This window comes from Martes martes (genome assembly GCF_963455335.1).
Source record: "Martes martes genome assembly, contig: scaffold_142, whole genome shotgun sequence".
Classification (NCBI taxonomy): Eukaryota; Metazoa; Chordata; class Mammalia; order Carnivora; family Mustelidae; genus Martes; species Martes martes.
The window spans coordinates 105,805-123,143 of record NW_027666697.1 but is presented as its reverse complement, the minus strand read 5'-3'; the positions used below and the strand labels follow the sequence as shown (position 1 = coordinate 123,143).

The following is a 17,339-nucleotide window of genomic DNA, read 5'->3' as shown; positions in this document are numbered from 1 at the left end:
ATTACTCACAGTACCTAAGATACGGAAACAATGTAAACTAGAGGAATGAATAAAGAAGTTGTGGTGCATATATATACACGATGGAATATAATTCAGCCCTAAAAAAGAAGGAAATTCTGCCATCTGTGGCAACATGAATGAAACTGGAGGGCATTATGCTAAATGAAATAAGCCAGACAAGGACAAATACTATGTGGTATCATTTATATGTGGAATCTAAACAAACAAACAAATAAAAAGTGAAACTCATAAAAACAGAGAGCAGAATGGTGGTTGCCATACTGGGGAGTGGAGGAAATGGGGGAGATGTTGGTCAAAGAGCACAAAATTCTAACCATAGGTGAATAAGTTCTGGGGATGCAAGGTACAGCATGGCGTCTGTAGTTAATAATACTATATTGTACACTTGAAATTTGCTAAGAGAATAAATTTTCTTTCCCCAAACTGAAAAGTTTTTATTTTTTATTGAAATATAACTGACATAACATCGTGCAAGTTTCAGATGTAGAACACGCTGATTATATACGCTAGTGTATTGCAACATGGAAAAAAAATTCTAAGGTTTTATTTTTTTATTTGAGAGAGTGAGCAAGCAAGAGGGAGAGAACACAAGCAGGGGGGTGGAGCAGAGGGAGAGGGAGAAGCAGACTCCCTGCTGAGCAGGGAGCCCAACTCAGGGACCTGAGCAGAAGGCAGACGCTTAATCAACTGAGTCACCCAGGCACCCCACAAAGTGTAAAATTTTAAGTGTTATCAACACCCACACAAATGGTAATTCTGTGAGCGAGGGCATGTTAATTAACCTCATTGTACTAATCATTTCACACTATATGGTGTATCAAGTCATCACATCATACACTTTAAATAGATGCCATTTTATTTATCAATTATACCTCAATACAGCTGGGAAATTTTTTTAATGCTAACTTTTTCATTTCCTTCCCTGTTGTTTCTCCCCTCCTACCAGGACCCCATCTTCACCGTCTCCCAGTAAGGTAGGAGTCAGTGTAGAATTAATCAAGGGTCTCTATTACTTTTATTGGCTCCTTACATCCCTGTAACAATAGGACTGCCTAATATTAGACAGGAGTCCCCAGTTTCAGAGGCATAATTAGAAATATTACTCTAGCTAAAACTAACTGTTATTCTTGATCTGAACAAACAACAGAAACTTCTGTTTGCAAAGTTGTAGTAAGTAACAGCCAAGAGAGTTGGGAAGAGGCTGAGGGAGGCTCATTATACTAATTATCTAGGGATCCCAAACCCCATCAAACTTTGGAGAAGAGTAGATCCCTTAGGAAAACAAAGATGCAACCTAAATCTTTCAACCCTGATGTCACCTCCACAAAGAGATGTGTTTGTTCCAGGAATAGCTCACCCAGTCTCCCCTAGAGCCCCATTGTCCACGGAAGAAATATCATCTCCCAGAGATTGAGCCAATATGAAGATGTAATAAAAGTCTCTATCAGTAAAAATTACCCCCATTAGTCCAAGAGGAGGATGAAGGAGAAATGCACCAAATGATAACTATATTTTTCCAAGGCTTCCCCCAGGATGGGCTTGCTGAAAATGGAAGACTTCAACATTCTGTGCTCAGCAGATCCTATGACCTGAAGGATGAATGGATTCAAGTTCAGGGAAACCCTCCTACCCGGGGAATCCCAGCTGATCATTCAGGATGCTTTGGGGAAAGATAGGTGTTCTTAGAAAATGCTGTCGAATTCATGAGAGATGAAGATCTCACACTAACAGCATAAGATCCACACGTAGAGCCTTAGACAATATTGCATCCTCAAGAAGTACCCATGAGGACCAAGTATCTTCTGCTATCCTGTGAGTAATGTACTTGGCATGGCCTGATTGGGACTTCCCCAGAGGGCTGCTAGACCCCTGACCTGGACCTGTGGGCTAACCTCCATCTTGGCACAGCAAAGTGGCTTCTTCAACCCTCCTATTCCATGCACTTTGTTCTTATATTCCCTTATAAGACTGGCACATTGAACATACACATGGTATAACTTTAGGCCCACCCACCATCCAGGTCAAAGCTCAGCAGACCTCCTTATTCGTTCAGTCACTCACTCACATTGAGGAATTTTGTCTGTCCCACCCTGTACACTAGTTAATTGGCCCTTGGAAAACCCAAAGCTCTGGACATTATTGAGTCTGGGTGAAACCTTTAATGCTTTACCTTAGAAGGAAAAGATCTCACCCTCCTTTCAAATGAACTGTCCAGAGACCATGCAATTCCAGCATAGTAGGACGAATCTCCAGGACATCCACAGATTTCCCCACTGGGCACCGCATAACTAACTTAAAACAGTGAATGCTCTAGGTAGATGGTGAGGCACGTTCAGGCTCTTAGGCTGCCAGGCAAGTGTCTTCATTCACCAAGTATTTAGGATAAAAGAGGAAATGCCTGAGATTCGAGATGTGGCCGATTTCCCTTCCTATCTGGACTCCCCTTCCCCCCAGAGGTTGACTTCTGGTTTGAAATAGGAAAAAAGCCGGAAGATTATCAGCAGCACTATCCATGTCCCAAGTCCTTGGGCTGGTCACAGGTGTTTTCATGGTTTGTCTGTGTTAAGATTATGATTTAGTGTAAAGCCAGAGCTTTGACCTCCCCTCCCACTTGCATCCAGCTCTTCCTCGTCTTAGTCTCTATTCCATTTTTCTTCCACTGTGTCCCACCAGGACTTCTCCTAAAAAGCCTTCATTCTATTAGCTCCTGATGGTGTTTCTGGGTATCATATTCATGTTGGATCCTGCTTCCGGGTATCATGTTTATGTTGGATCTTGCTTCTGTTCCAGAACAGCTGAGTAAGTTTCTTGGCCCCCGGGCTCACCTTTGCACCTCAAAGACCAACCTCTCTCACACTCTCTCTCTTTTTTAAGTAGGCTCCATGTCCAGCATGGAGCCCAGTGGGGGCCTTGAATGCACAAGCCTGAGATCAGAGTCAAATGCTTTACCAACTGAGGCGCCCAGGCTCCCCATAGGCCTCTTTTTCAAATGGCTGAGAATCTAAACAATGTTAAGCCTCAGAATAACACTAAGGAATAGCCGTCGTTATGTCCTCAGAGGCTGATCAACTATTTGGTGTTAATAACTGTGAACAAATGTCAGATATAGTGGTAGTTTGTAGAATGAATGGTGTGGTCGGTGCTAAAAAGAAGATAAAACCATAACAAAAGGAAAAGTGTATATAGTTTACCAGTTCATCCTTTCTACTGGTATCCCCTAGCATTTCCTTCATCCCAAGTACCTAACATGGGTCCCAATCTTATTCTCCAGTGACTGGCAAATAATTCTCGCTACAGCTCTGCAAGGTAATTAAGGTTGTAGCTGATAATGGCTAAGGAAGGAAACTTCCAGGAATGCTGACTTTAAGATTTTAATTTTTAAGGAATCTCTACACCCAACATGACACTCAAACTCACAACCCTGAAATCATGCTCTACTGACTGAGCCAGCCGGGCACCCTTAGGGAATGCTGACTTTTAAAAAGAGACCTTTTTAAGGTTTGGGGGGTTTTGCTGCTGGGAGCACTTTGGCAGACATAATCAGAGCTCCACTTACTAGCTCAAAACCCAGACTGTCTCAAGATGGAGAATATCCCCTTAGAGAATGTTTGTGGGGAGACATCTCCACCTTCTCATGAGGAAAAGCAAGCTCTCTTCAAATGGGCCAATTTAAGACTACTTGGCATATGACTCTGCAAGGTTGCTGGCCCCTAGGAAGTATGATATAAATGACGGGTCCTCAACCTCTTCTGTGTCAAATGCCACCCCATCCCTCTCTCAGGCATTTGAGGTGCTGTTCGCTCATTCAGTAAATGTTTACTGAAGCTGATTACTTCAGAAAACTTGTTCTAAGGGCTGTAACAAATACAAATTAGTAAAGACATTTTTTTGACCCGATGAGCAACAAATGAAAAACAAGTATAAAATTCAATAAAAATCAAATGAAATATAATAAAATTATGAGGGATACAGAGGAATCACTCATTCAGAAGAGGTTTCATAAAAATGATAACACTTTTTAAGGAGAGAGTTAAAGGGTAAATAGGACTTGAAAGGCTAATAATTGCCGAACCAATGTCACATGCAGAAACACAGATGCATAAAATGGAACTAAGATATTGTAAAGAGTCTATTCTATCTAAAACCCACAAGAAAATGTTGAAAGAAGAACATGGATATACCATCTGAGAACAGATAAACAGATGCTTAAGGACCCTGACTAACAAACCCCTCTTAGAAATACTTATTTATAAACACATTATTCAAATTATGCTATTTTGATTTGTAAGAGTTGTGTCTTTCTCTCATAGATTTTCTCTCTCTCTCTCTTTATTAATCTAAATACTAGTGAAAGACATCACATTTTCAGGTAATCTTGAAAAGCAATAGAGTTCTATACATTCTAAATCAGTCTACCTGAGTATATGTAACTGTGCAGTGAATGGCTAAGTTAAGCAAAATGATTTCCCATCCTCAAATATGAACTGTTTTTGTATGCAAATAACCACTATATATAAGAATAAAAAGCATGGAAAACAGACTATAATGTTAGGGATAAAGGGATTTGTTCAGTATCAAGAATAAAAGTTGGGTTAAAAAAGTAAGCAAGCAAAAATCTTAAAAAAAAAAAAAAAAAGTAAGCAAGGGGGGCGCCTGGGTGGCTCAGTGAGTTAGGCCTCTGCCTTCGGCTCAGGTCATGGTCTCAGAGTCCTGGGATCAGCCCCACATCTGGCTCTCTGCTCAGCGGGGAGCCTGCTTCCTTCTCTCTCTCTGCCTGCCTCTCTGACTACTTATAATCTCTATCAAATAAATAAATAAAATCTTTTTAAATTTTATTTATTTATTTGGTGCAGAGAGAGAGAGACAGAGACCACAAGTAGTCAGAGAGACAGGCAGAGAGAGGGGGGAAGCAGGCTCCCCGCCGAGCAGAGAGACCAATGCGGGGCTCGATCCCAGGACCCCGAGATCATGACGTGAGCCAAAGGCAGAGGCTTTAACCCACTGAGCCACTCAGGCGCCCCAATAAAATCTTTAAAAAAAAAAAAGTAAGCAAGGATAATTTTTGCATTGGGGCCTTACTTACATCACCCAGAAAACACCATTTTCTCCTCCAACACAAAGATGCCTGGGACCAAACAAGAGACAAAATCCCCAGGGTATCTACACAGCAAGCCTGAATAGTGAGTAGTAGGAAGATACCAACCTCATGGAAACAAAGGGCTCCTTCAGCTGAAAATGGAACACTCATCCGTCTTTCCTTTCAGTTCCAAGTGCCCTCAGGTACCCAGAACACCACAACTCCTGATGCTGCACACCTCTGATTGGCCACCCCCAGCGGACGTCAGAGGAGCCATGAGGAACCACACCACTGTCACTGAGTTTGTCCTTCTGGGGCTCTCAGATGCCTGTGAGCTACAGATGCTCATCTTTCTGGGGCTGCTCCTGACCTACCTCCTCACTCTGCTGGGGAACCTCCTCATTGTGGGCATCACCCTCATGGACAGGCGCCTCCACACCCCGATGTACTACTTCCTCCGCAACTTTGCTGTCCTGGAGATCTGGTTCACCTCGGTCATCTTCCCCAAGATGCTGACCAACATCCTGACTGGATACAAGGCCATTTCCCTCCCAGGCTGTTTCCTACAAAGTTTCCTCTATTTCTTCCTGGGCACCACCGAGTTCTTCCTACTGGCAGTGATGTCCTTTGACAGGTATGTGGCCATATGTAACCCCTTGCGTTATGCCACCATCATGAGCAAAAGGGTCTGTGTCCAGCTAGTTTTTTGTTCATGGACGGCAGGATTCCTTCTCATCATCTTCCCAAGTTTCATCACTTTTCAACAGCCATTCTGTGGCCCCAATGTCATTAATCATTTCTTCTGTGACAACTTCCCACTCCTGGAGCTCATATGTGCAGACACGAGTCTGATAGAGCTCCTGGGCTTTATCACGGCCAACGTCAGTTTACTGGGCACGTTGTCCGTGACGGCCACCTGCTATGGCCACATCCTCCACACCATCCTGCGCATCCCCTCAGCCAAGGAGAGGCAAAAAGCCTTCTCAACCTGCTCCTCCCACATCATTGTCATGTCCCTCTTCTATGGCAGCTGCATCTTCATGTACGTCCGGTCAGGGAAGGGCAATGAGGGAGAGGACAAAAACAAGGTGGTGGCCTTGCTCAACACCGTGGTGACCCCGATGCTCAATCCCTTCATCTACACCCTGAGGAACAAACAGGTGAAGCAGGTGTTTAGGGAGCAGGCAAACAGACTCTTCTTATAAAGCCATGGAACTAGGAAGCTGGAGCTAATATTCCCAGAAAAGCTAAGGGACTATCAGGTCCCAGCAAGAAAATGAGACTTCCCCACTTCGAAAATTCTCTGATGCCATGTTTCTAGGTATCAGCCACTATGCGATTCAGCATGAACTCATGATTTCTCTAGACCATCAAGGCATTTTTATTAATTATCAGATTTGAATTACTCTCTTCATTCCATCTGTGTCTGCCTGGCCTCCCAACAGAATATAAAGAGCTCTTTGGGAGCAGGTAATAGATCTGTAACTCACCATAAGCCTCAAGCACCAACCCATTGGCACTGACCATATAAATAGTCAATAAGTGCTTGCAGACTAATTGGATTGTTTTGTGTCTGTTGCTCCAGCACCCTCAGAGGAGAGAACAGTCCTGTGTTAGCACTGCCCTCATTTCACACTTGCACTGCTGTCACAGTAACACATCAGCAAGAACTCAACAAAGGACTAAGGCTGACTCCTTATTATTTGTATATAAGCTACTTATGGTCTTTTAGTACTAAAATTCATAGAAATTCCTCATTCCTATTGACAAAGGCTCTTCGACCTACTAGTTGGTTTCTTCACTTTAGCCTCAGTTTCTCCTCTGTAAAATGGGAACGCAATGCCCATTCCAAAGGAGTATGATGAGAGTCAAATGAGATATCTATGCAAGATGCCTCAAGCAGTGACCAGCACATAGTAAGTTCTCAGTAAATGTTAGTTCTTTTCCTCCATTTATCATCCTACCTTTCCTCTCTTCCTTCTGAACTTCACACCCATTGTCAACAAGATGATTTCTATTCAAAATGCTATAAATTGTGTATTCCAGGGATGCCTGGGTGGCTCAGTCATTAAGCCTCTGCCTCTGGCTCAGGTCATGATCCCAGGGTCCTGGAATCGAGTCCCGCATCAGGCTCCTTGCTCAGCGGGAACTCTGCTTCTCCATTTCCCACTCCCCCTGCTTCTGTTCCCTCTCTTGCTGTCTCTCTTTATTTATTTAAAAATAAATAAAATATTTTTTAAATTGTGTATTGCAAATATTGTAGTAAATACCATAAAAAGTGAAATACACAATTTGACCTATTGAAGTTTGTTACTAAAATGTTCACTATGTTCATGAAGGAAAAAATAAAGATACACTGGCAAATAAACAAACATTAAATAAATTAATTAATTACTGTATTTATTCTTTCCAAAATAATTATTACACAAATGTCATGTTCAAGAAAATGTATTATGTGGCCTGGGATAAAAATTTAATCTATGTCTTTGAAAAATTTGAAATCTAATAAGGAAGATAGAAAGTACACAAATAACTATAATTCAGGATAGAAAATGACCCGTGTAAGAAAAAAAATCATGTGTGACTCTTCCACAACAAATGGGAAAACAGGAGGAAATGAATGATTTCCTAGAAAAAGAGGATTCTCAAAAAACTAAAAAGAAATAGGAAAACATTTAATTAGATAATAATAAGAATCCTTATCAAAGAAGGATTTCAAAATGGGATTAGATACCTTCTATAAACCCAAAAGCCATGTCCTTAACAACAAGAACAAACAACCCAATTCTACAAATGGCCGATACACACATGAAAAGGTGTGTAACATCATTAATCATTAGGGAAATGCATGTCAGACTCACAATGAGCAACTGCTTCATACTCATTAAGATGGCTCATATTTTATAAATGTTAAAAACAGAAAGTAACAAGTGTTGGCAAGAAGGTAGAGAAATTAGAGCCCTTGTGCTTCGCTGGTGGAAACGTAAAATGGTGCAGCTGCCGTGGAGAACACTATGGCAGTTCCTTAAAGATAAACATAGATTTACTATACAAGCCAGTCATTCCATTTCTGGGTATATACCCAAAAGGACTAAGAGCAGGGACCCAAGCAGACATTTGTACAGCTACATTTATAACAGCATTACACACAACAGTCAAAAATATCGGAACAACTCAAATGTCTGTTGATGAATGAATGGATCGACATAATGTGGTATATTGATAAGATGGAATACTGTCTGCCTTAGAAAGGAATGAAATTCTGGGCGCCTGGGTGGCTCAGTGCGTTAAGCCTCTGCCTTCGGCTCAGGTCATGATCTCAGGGTCCTGAGATTGAGCCCCACATCGGGCTCTCTGCTCAGTGGGGAGCCTGCTTCCCCCTCTCTCTCTGCCTGCCTCTCTGCCTACTTTTTATCTCTCTCTGTCAAATAAATTTTTAAAAATCTTTAAAAAAAAAAAAAAAGGAATGAAATTCTGACACATGCTGCAATGTGGATGAACCTTGAAGGCATTCTGCTAAGTGAAATAAGCCAGACACAAAAGTACAAATAATATATGATGCCACTTATGTGAGGGATCTGGAGTAGTCAAAATCATGGAGACAGAAGATAGAATGGTGGTCACCAGGAATTGGAGGCGAGTGTGGGAATTGAGAGTTATTATTTAATGGAAACAGAGTTTTGGTTTGGGATGATGAAAAAGTTCTGGAGGTGGGGAATGGTGATGATTGCGCAACACTATGAATGTACTTAATGCCACCGAATGGTACACTTTAAAATGGTGAAAATGGCAAATTTTGTGTTATGTTAACATATGTTAACATAACATATGCTAACACATAACATAAGATGTTATGTGTTAAAAGAACACAGTAAGAAAAATACAGATTCCAGAACAAAACTATGTTATCTTTGACTCCCCTCTTTCTCTCCTATCCTGCAGTCAATCTATCAGCAAATTCTGTGAGCTATACTGCCAAAATACATACAGCACCCCACCACTTCTAACCATCAGCGGCACTACCGTCTGTGCTCACACCACCTTCCATTTTCTCTAGGTTCCCCACCCCCTACTTGCCACAACTACCCCATCCTCATATCCCTGGAAGAGGGCAGGGGTAGAAAACACGGGTAAGGGGAAGGTGGGCTTGCACAGTTAAGGCAGATGAGGCCAAGAACACACATCCTTTCCCTCTGAAGATTTCCCACCTGAAAGCGGCCTTAGGTGTTGGAAGGGTACCTTTTCACTTTCAGTGATGTTCAGAATTCTAACAATTATATAGGATTATTATATGGGCAATTTAAAAACCCCATTCTTTGGACTTGCACTGAATGGAGGACTTCTGAAATAATGAGGTGAGGAGCCAGAAAATCCATCATACCTGTCCTGAATTCCATCCAAGGGTCAAGGAAAAAATAACAGCATGAACAGGTTTGAATGGGTATGCAGCAAGGGGTGGATGGAAAATGCATGCTACAAATAAGGGGTTATTATTCGTAAGATACAAAGACAAGCTACCAAATAGATAAATGAGCAAAGGATATGCAGAGACACCTGACAGAAAAGCAACCCAAAGGGCTGGGAAATAAGTGAAAAGTCATTCAACCTTATTAATAGTCAGGACAATTCAAATGAAAATAATAACCCTTTAGATGATTGCTGCATTTTCCATTTTTGTAAGTAATAATGGTGTTATCTCTACATTTTTAAAGAGTACTATGGCTTTAATACTCTGAAATATTTACAGATGAAATTATATAATGTCTGGGATTTGCTTCACAATACTGTGGGAAAGGGGAAAGTAGCTGGTAGTCTAGGTGAGAAAAGGATGACCACGACCTGGTTATTGTCAAAGCTAGCTAATGAGTACGTGAAGATTCCTTGTATAATCTGTCTACTTCTGGAAATGTTTGAAATTTCCATAATAAAAGGTTAAAATGAAAAGATAACAGAAATGCTTCAAACAGGAGGGAATATGACTATGACCTTGAGTAGTACCCATGGCAATGCAACAAGAAAAAATATGAGATGCTGCACAAGCAGAACCTCCTAGGCCTTGGGTACTGAAAAGGTAAAATGTCACAGAGAAAAAACACAAAGGAGAGCCCCAGGTATTGAGTCCAGGTAATTAGAAAGATGATATCACAGAAGCAGAGCAATAAGGAGAAAATCTGGCTTGGGAGGTTCAAAGTTGGATCTGTCTTAGACATCTCTATTGTGGGCACAGCAAATTTGGGACAAGCATGTTGACTGGGAAGAGGAACTCTTCACAACAGTTTCCACTGGCATTGGAACTGGTCCCTTTGTCCATTTCTCAAGCTCATTGTTTAGTATATAGCAAAGAGAGCTGTCCAACAACTGGAGTGTCATAAAACTGAGAAGAGAGTTATGATGTCAGTATTTGTAAGCTTGTCCCTAACCACTCAGACAATGAAGTCTCTCTATTCAAACTCAGGAAGTGGCAAATACTGCTCTCTAAGAGTTTATATGAGAATTCTTGATGATGTAAACTAAGCTCAAGATTTACAGTATAAGAAAGTTCAAAGTAGCTTTCATCAGCAGGGAGCTCAAGAACAAAGGTACAGAAGATAAGATATCTATACCCAGATCACCCTGTATTATATGCCCCACCAGGACACCTCAAAAGTAAAAGCTAGGATCCTGAAGAGAACTGTATTCGTTATCTGCTGTTGCAGGTACTATCCCTAAACTTAAGACACCTTAAGACAACAAGCACTTATTAGCTCACAGTGTCTGAGTTAGGAATCAGGACATGACAAACCTGTCCTTTCCTCTTTTGACCCTTTCCTCCAAGTTCTGTGGGCAGGGAGGGTTTGGAAAAAGATCCAGGCCAGCTCTGTGGGACTCAGCCTCAGTCTCACCCCCTGGTAGACCACATTCACCCTGGTGCTCCTTTTGTAGTGACTAAACGTTTTCCCTATCCTGAAACGATGGCTCTTGTGCCCTGTCCTGGGAATTGGACCCTGGACTTAGAGTCAGCGCTTCTGTCCTGATCCTGAGGACCTGCCTACTCTTTCATCCACTGAGGATATGATTTCTCCTTAGCTCTCCCGACAGTTTATCCCCCAGCCTCTCGAGAAACTATAGTCACACTCCTGAACTACCAACCAGCCAAAAACTTCTGACACCTGCAGATGGACTTCCCAGACATCAATGGGCTGCAGTCCACCCAGACCACCACCGATTCCCTCCTCAAGGATCCTCTCTCTGTGTTCGGCCTACCTAGCCAAGCCTGATCCTTTTCAAGATTTTATCCTCCGACCACAGTTTCTTTATCATGCCTTCAATCTACATTTGCCTGCCATTAATTTTTTTTCCTAAACAAGTAACTCTTCGTTAAAAGTAGTGAAGATTTTTCTATGTGATTTCTCCTCCATCCCAACAATATGTCCCTTCACCTCTTTTCCTGTTCTTCTTGCCTGCTCCAATTTCTTCTTCCGACCATCCCCCAGAGTGATGAATTTTTAAAGCATAACAAGACTGTGTCAACTTCTCCGCTGACGACCTTCCAGTAGCTTCCAGTTGCACTTGGAATGCATCATCCTCCTTGCAGGCCAGGTCTTTAAGGCTCTGCAGATTTTGAACCCAAGCACAACACTCCAGCCAAATCTCACAACGCCATCACCCTCTTCCTGACTCACTGGCCTTCTTGCTGTTTCAGGAACACCAGCTCTTTGCCATATCATGGCCTTGAAATACTCTATTCTCTTTGCCTGGAAACTTTCATGACCAGTCACCTGGAAAACCTTGATTCTGCCTTCGTGTCTGAGCTACAGTCATACTTCCTCGGGCATGCCTTTCGCGGCAATCATCTAAGGCAGGTCTCACCTGGTTTTCTCTCCTCAAACACCCACTCTGTACCTTCGCAGTCCTTACAATGTCTTGTTAGTGCATATATATTAACATGTTTTCCTCCTCTGAGTGTTAGTGTGAGAAAAAGACTAATTTCCCAGTTTCAGGACGGTAAGTCAGGCTCTTTTTCTTTCAGATGAGGAGCCCTTTACCCACAAACAAAGATTCATATAACAAGGATAAAACCATTGTCAGGGAAGAAAAGGGAATTCCATGGAAGAAAAGGGAATAAGCCTAGTCACAGAGGGGAGTCAATGTTCTCATTTCTCACCGTGCCTGGCAGGTGCCCAATGATGGATGATCACCACTCAAAAGCTGCAAGGCTTAAAAAGGCCCTTCTGATCTGGCCAGAGAAGGAATAACAATTCGATAAGCAGATCCAGCAGGTACAGTGGGTACCACGTTCACTCTTTATCCGCAGATGTCCAGTTGTCTGGGCCTCCTTCTTATGGGTCAGCGGTATAGTCTGCCTCTTACCGCCTGGTAAGGTGACTCCACAAGCAGTTTACATGACATCTAAGTGTTTAGGGAGCAGTTCACCAACACTAGCCATCCTGCCACATCAAGAACAGCCAGATTCTCAGGAGAGAGAAACCATAGTCAAATTAACTCACTGAGCCATTTAAAAACAGAGAGCAGCTGAAAGTCAGTCACTCGTTTGCCTTTCCAAACACACCATTGACTCCTAAAATGATACTACTTACTGCGGTCAACTTACATCAGCCAGTTTTATCCACTCTAAGTGGTAATGTGGTGACCAAAGAAAGAAGGTGGGATCGCACAGTAGTTGTCCCTTCAATGGGTCAAAAGCCAAGTTGGGGACTATGTCCTAAGATCCTCTTACCAAGGCTCTCCCAATGAAAAGTAAGTTCCATGGGGACTAGGAGCATGTTTCTTTCACTTACCACTCATAGTCATCCTCACTGCATAGCACAGTGCTTGGCGCATAGTAGGTGCTCAGTGAACATGTGTTGAATGAAGGATTAATTAATTAATGAAAAGTTTTCATCCCCCACACTCCAACTCATCCTTCGGGTCTCAGGTTTATAGAACTCCATCAAGGACACCTTCCCTCGTCCTTCAGTCTAGCTCAGGATATCCTATGAGCTCTCCTTCAAGACACTCGTCACCATAGTAATTAACCACTTGTGTGATTGCTTATTGTCTTTGGTCCCCACAAGGCTCTGCCTGTACATCTCTGGCATCTAGACATTACTTGTCACACATTAAGCACTCAGCAAAACTTTGTTGAATGTTTTGATAGCTGAACTTCTTTGTTATAATTAAACATCGTGAGGAGTTTTGAGTTTCTCAGCCAGAAAAAAGTAAAGTCTCCATCTCAAATTTGAAGAAAGTTAGAGGTAAGGGACCTTCCTAACTCCCTATTACCAGCGATGGTAATGAATCTCAGGGGAAGCACAGCTTCATGCTGCAAAAGAAGAGAGGGACTCTCTAGATTGGTTAAGTTTGAGCTGTGTACCTGTGTATCTCTGAGCCCCATGGAGACCAAACAGAACCTCAAGCAGCCCCGGCCCGATGCCACCTCCACAGAGACAAGATGTCTCCCACTAATTGTTTACCCCAGAATCCTCTATGGGCACCATGACCCTGGAAAGGCATGTACCATTAGCCAGAAGCCTCTTAAGCCCAACTGAAGATGAGTCATATGAATCTGCACCAGTTGACGTCTGTCTTTGCCTTAGTTTAGGAGGGATGGGTAAATAATTAATTGTGTGTCTACATCCATTTCCCCAAGAAGGTGGCCCAGCAGGGGTACTGTGATAGGGCAGAAGCAATAGAAACTTCCTGAAAACTGGTGAACCCAGAAGTTCTGGGGAATACCCAAGATCGCTCATTTCTGAGGAGGTCTGGGGATGTGTTGGTGACAAAGGAGTTGGGGAGCATTTCATAAGGAAGACTGGTTGTTGGAAAACATGGAGGTTTGTGACACATGCACTACAGAGAGGACAGGACCTGCCTATGTCCATGACCTGCAGACCATGTTACAGCTCTGGAGCTTCCTTCACTTTGAATCTCTGGTGAGTCCCCCAAAGAGGTGTGGTCCTCAGGCAACATTGTAGAGCCTGGAGTCTCCTGTGAAAACCAGGGGTCTCCATCATCGCAAGTGCCTTGTGAAGAAAACTGAGCACCTCACCTGGTAGCTAGTAGGTAACCTGCATTGAGCATTTTGGGAATGGGGGAAGAGGAATCTGATAGTTCTGGACGCTCTGCCTAGAAACCTGTCATCTGTCTGCCGGTGCCACTGGCAGGCTATGGCCTTTGATTTTTTTCATCATTCTCAGTATTCTGACTCAGATCCAGCTGCTGAGTCACAGAATCGCTAAAGCTTTTTCTCACTGTTTTCATGGACAGTCATTTGTTTCCCATTTGTCTCTCCCAAAGTGCTCTGCCCACCTCTTAACACAAGTGGTCTCACTGTGCCGGCTTCTCTTATGAGTTTGAACTTAAGTTATTTTATAAGCACTAATTAAAAGAGGAAAGACAAATCATCCACAATCCTCCCATCCTTACTGGCGATCATGTTAATTTTTAAATGTTCTCATCCAGTCCTTCTCCATAAAAATACATACCTCACATAGCTATACAGTAGTGTGTTACCACTCTTCTGATGCAATCTTATCACATTTTCCTGCTCTCTACAGAAGCTTGCCTTAACCTGTCAAATCTATAAAAAAAAAAAAAAAAAAAAAAAACCAATGGCAATGTTGCCTAGTTCTTTACCAGGACCTCCATGGACAATATTAAACAATATAAAAACCAGAAATAACAATCACTTAAAATAAGCCATTTAAAAATTATTTAAAACAAACATCTGAATTTGAAACTGGCCAATGAACAATTCTGAATATCACCATTGTTATTATCTGTGTTATCATATTTAGGATATTTTTCCAAAATATTAAACATGATGCCACATCTACAAATATATGCTCTCTTCCTCACTATATATCAGTTTCAAAGCACATGCTTCCCTCCCAATGTATAAATCAAATAATATAATAACAAGAAGTTTGTAATAAACTGACAAAAATTTCTTACAGTAATATGTCAGAAGGAAAGAGAAGCAAAATACATCATCTATGAGCATGGTAGGTAAGACAATAAACACTAGATAAGAATGGAAAAATATAATAGAAATAAATCAAATTGTGCATCAAAGTGCCTCTGTGGGGCTACATGTGATTCTTTTTATTCCACTTCTCTGTGTTTCCTAAACTTTCTATAATGAGCTGACAATGCCTTCATATTTTTTAACTTTTTGTTTAAATACTTATGGCCCCAAATCCCAGTGTCTTTTCTCCAATTTGACTCTGATTTCCTCTTATTGTCTTACTAGAGTTTCAGTCACAAAGGGAGAAATTAAAATAGCTAACATTACACAGCTGCTTGCTCTGTGGCTAGCCTTGTGCTAAGTGTTGGGTATGTACCATTCATTTAAACTCTGGGAGAACTCTTTACAAATATGCTGTTATAGTTCCCATCAAGGAAAAGTTTTGGTGGTGTAGATAACTGGTCCTAGACAAGTTCGTGAATGATGGAGCTCAGGTGCAACCACCATCTCTAACTTAAATGCCTTCTGTAACAAGCTCTAGAGTAATTATTCCATCAATGTTTTCTATAAAGGTCTGTGATCCATTGGACACAGGAATTGCAGAGGGATTTGTTTTAATACACTTGAGAGGCCCCTTGTACATTTGGGTGAATATGAAAAGAACCATCATCTAATTTAAAAGAAAAGAATAAAGGAGCTTAATACAGTTTCCTAGCAGGGAGTCTGCTTCTCTCTCTGGCCCTCTCCCCTCTTTTTTTTTTTTTTTTCCTGGCCCTCTCCTCTCTTATGCTCTCTCTTTCATTCTCTCTCTCAAACAAATAAATAAAATTTAAAAAAAAAAAAAAAGAAAGAAAGAAACACGAGAAATGAAAAAGAATTGGTAAAGGCAATACTTTCCCCAAAGAATCCCAGAAAATTGATTTAAATTGGGTCAGAATACATGTGACTTGATGCTAACTCAATGAGGAATCTGGACAACAAGCCTGAGGAGGCCGAGAAAGGGACTGATAGATCCAAAAACAAAAGGACTCCTTCAGCTGAAAATGGAACACTCATCCGTCTTTCCTTTCAGTTCCAAGTGCCCTCAGGTACCCAGAACACCACAACTCCTGATGCTGCACACCTCTGATTGGCCACCCCCGGTAGACATCAGTGGAATCATGAGGAACCACACCACTGTCACTGAGTTTGTCCTGCTAGGGCTCTCAGATGCCTGTGAGCTACAGATGCTCATCTTCCTGGGGCTGCTCCTGACCTACCTCCTCACTCTGCTGGGGAACCTCCTCATTGTGGGCATCACCCTCATGGACAGGCGCCTCCACACCCCGATGTACTACTTCCTCCGCAACTTTGCTGTCCTGGAGATCTGGTTCACCTCGGTCATCTTCCCCAAGATGCTGACCAACATCCTGACTGGATACAAGGCCATTTCTCTCACAGGTTGCTTTCTCCAGTTTTTCCTCTATTTCTTCCTGGGCACCACCGAGTTCTTCCTACTGGCAGTGATGTCCTTTGACAGGTATGTGGCCATATGTAACCCCTTGCGTTATGCCACCATCATGAGCAAAAGGGTCTGTGTCCAGCTAGTTTTTTGTTCATGGACGGCAGGATTCCTTCTCATCATCTTCCCAAGTTTCATCACTTTTCAACAGCCATTCTGTGGCCCCAATGTCATTAATCATTTCTTCTGTGACAACTTCCCACTCCTGGAGCTCATATGTGCAGACACGAGTCTGATAGAGCTCCTGGGCTTTATCACGGCCAACGTCAGTTTACTGGGCACGTTGTCCGTGACGGCCACCTGCTATGGCCACATCCTCCACACCATCCTGCGCATCCCCTCAGCCAAGGAGAGGCAGAAAGCCTTCTCAACCTGCTCCTCCCACATCATTGTCGTGTCCCTCTTCTATGGCAGCTGCATCTTCATGTACGTCCGGTCAGGGAAGGGCAATGAGGGAGAGGACAAAAACAAGGTGGTGGCCTTGCTCAACACCGTGGTGACCCCGATGCTCAATCCCTTCATCTACACCCTGAGGAACAAACAGGTGAAGCAGGTGTTTAGAGATCGAATGAGCAAGGTCCTCTCATAAAAATGAGCTGGGCCTGAGAGAGGGCAAGTTTATCTCCTTGCCTAAACCTCTATAAAGGCAGTCCTGTCCTGATCCCCATGAACTACCTCCTTCTTGACAGTTTTTACCATGTGCTCTAATCTGCAATGGTTTCTTACATGTATTATTGGCTCATGCAATCTTCTCAGAGGGTACAGAAAATTCAGTATCCACTGCTATGTTGGTA

At 42.4% G+C, this 17,339-nt stretch overlaps 2 protein-coding genes across 2 annotated transcripts; both read left to right on the top strand.

Annotated features, from left to right (window-relative positions):
* Positions 1–5,325: 5,325 nt before the first annotated feature.
* LOC308337832 (olfactory receptor 6E1-like) lies at positions 5,326–6,303 on the top strand (the record flags this gene model as incomplete). The annotated part of the gene is made up of 1 exon (XM_080831372.1): positions 5,326–6,303. One exon carries the CDS (start codon positions 5,326–5,328, stop codon positions 6,301–6,303), a length of 978 nt encoding a protein of 325 aa, XP_080687498.1.
* Positions 6,304–16,156: 9,853 nt separating this feature from the next.
* On the top strand, positions 16,157–17,134 carry OR6J1 (olfactory receptor family 6 subfamily J member 1; the record flags this gene model as incomplete). The annotated part of the gene is made up of 1 exon (XM_080831373.1): positions 16,157–17,134. The coding sequence occupies one exon, from the start codon at positions 16,157–16,159 to the stop codon at positions 17,132–17,134; it is 978 nt and encodes a 325-aa protein (XP_080687499.1).
* Positions 17,135–17,339: the final 205 nt, after the last annotated feature.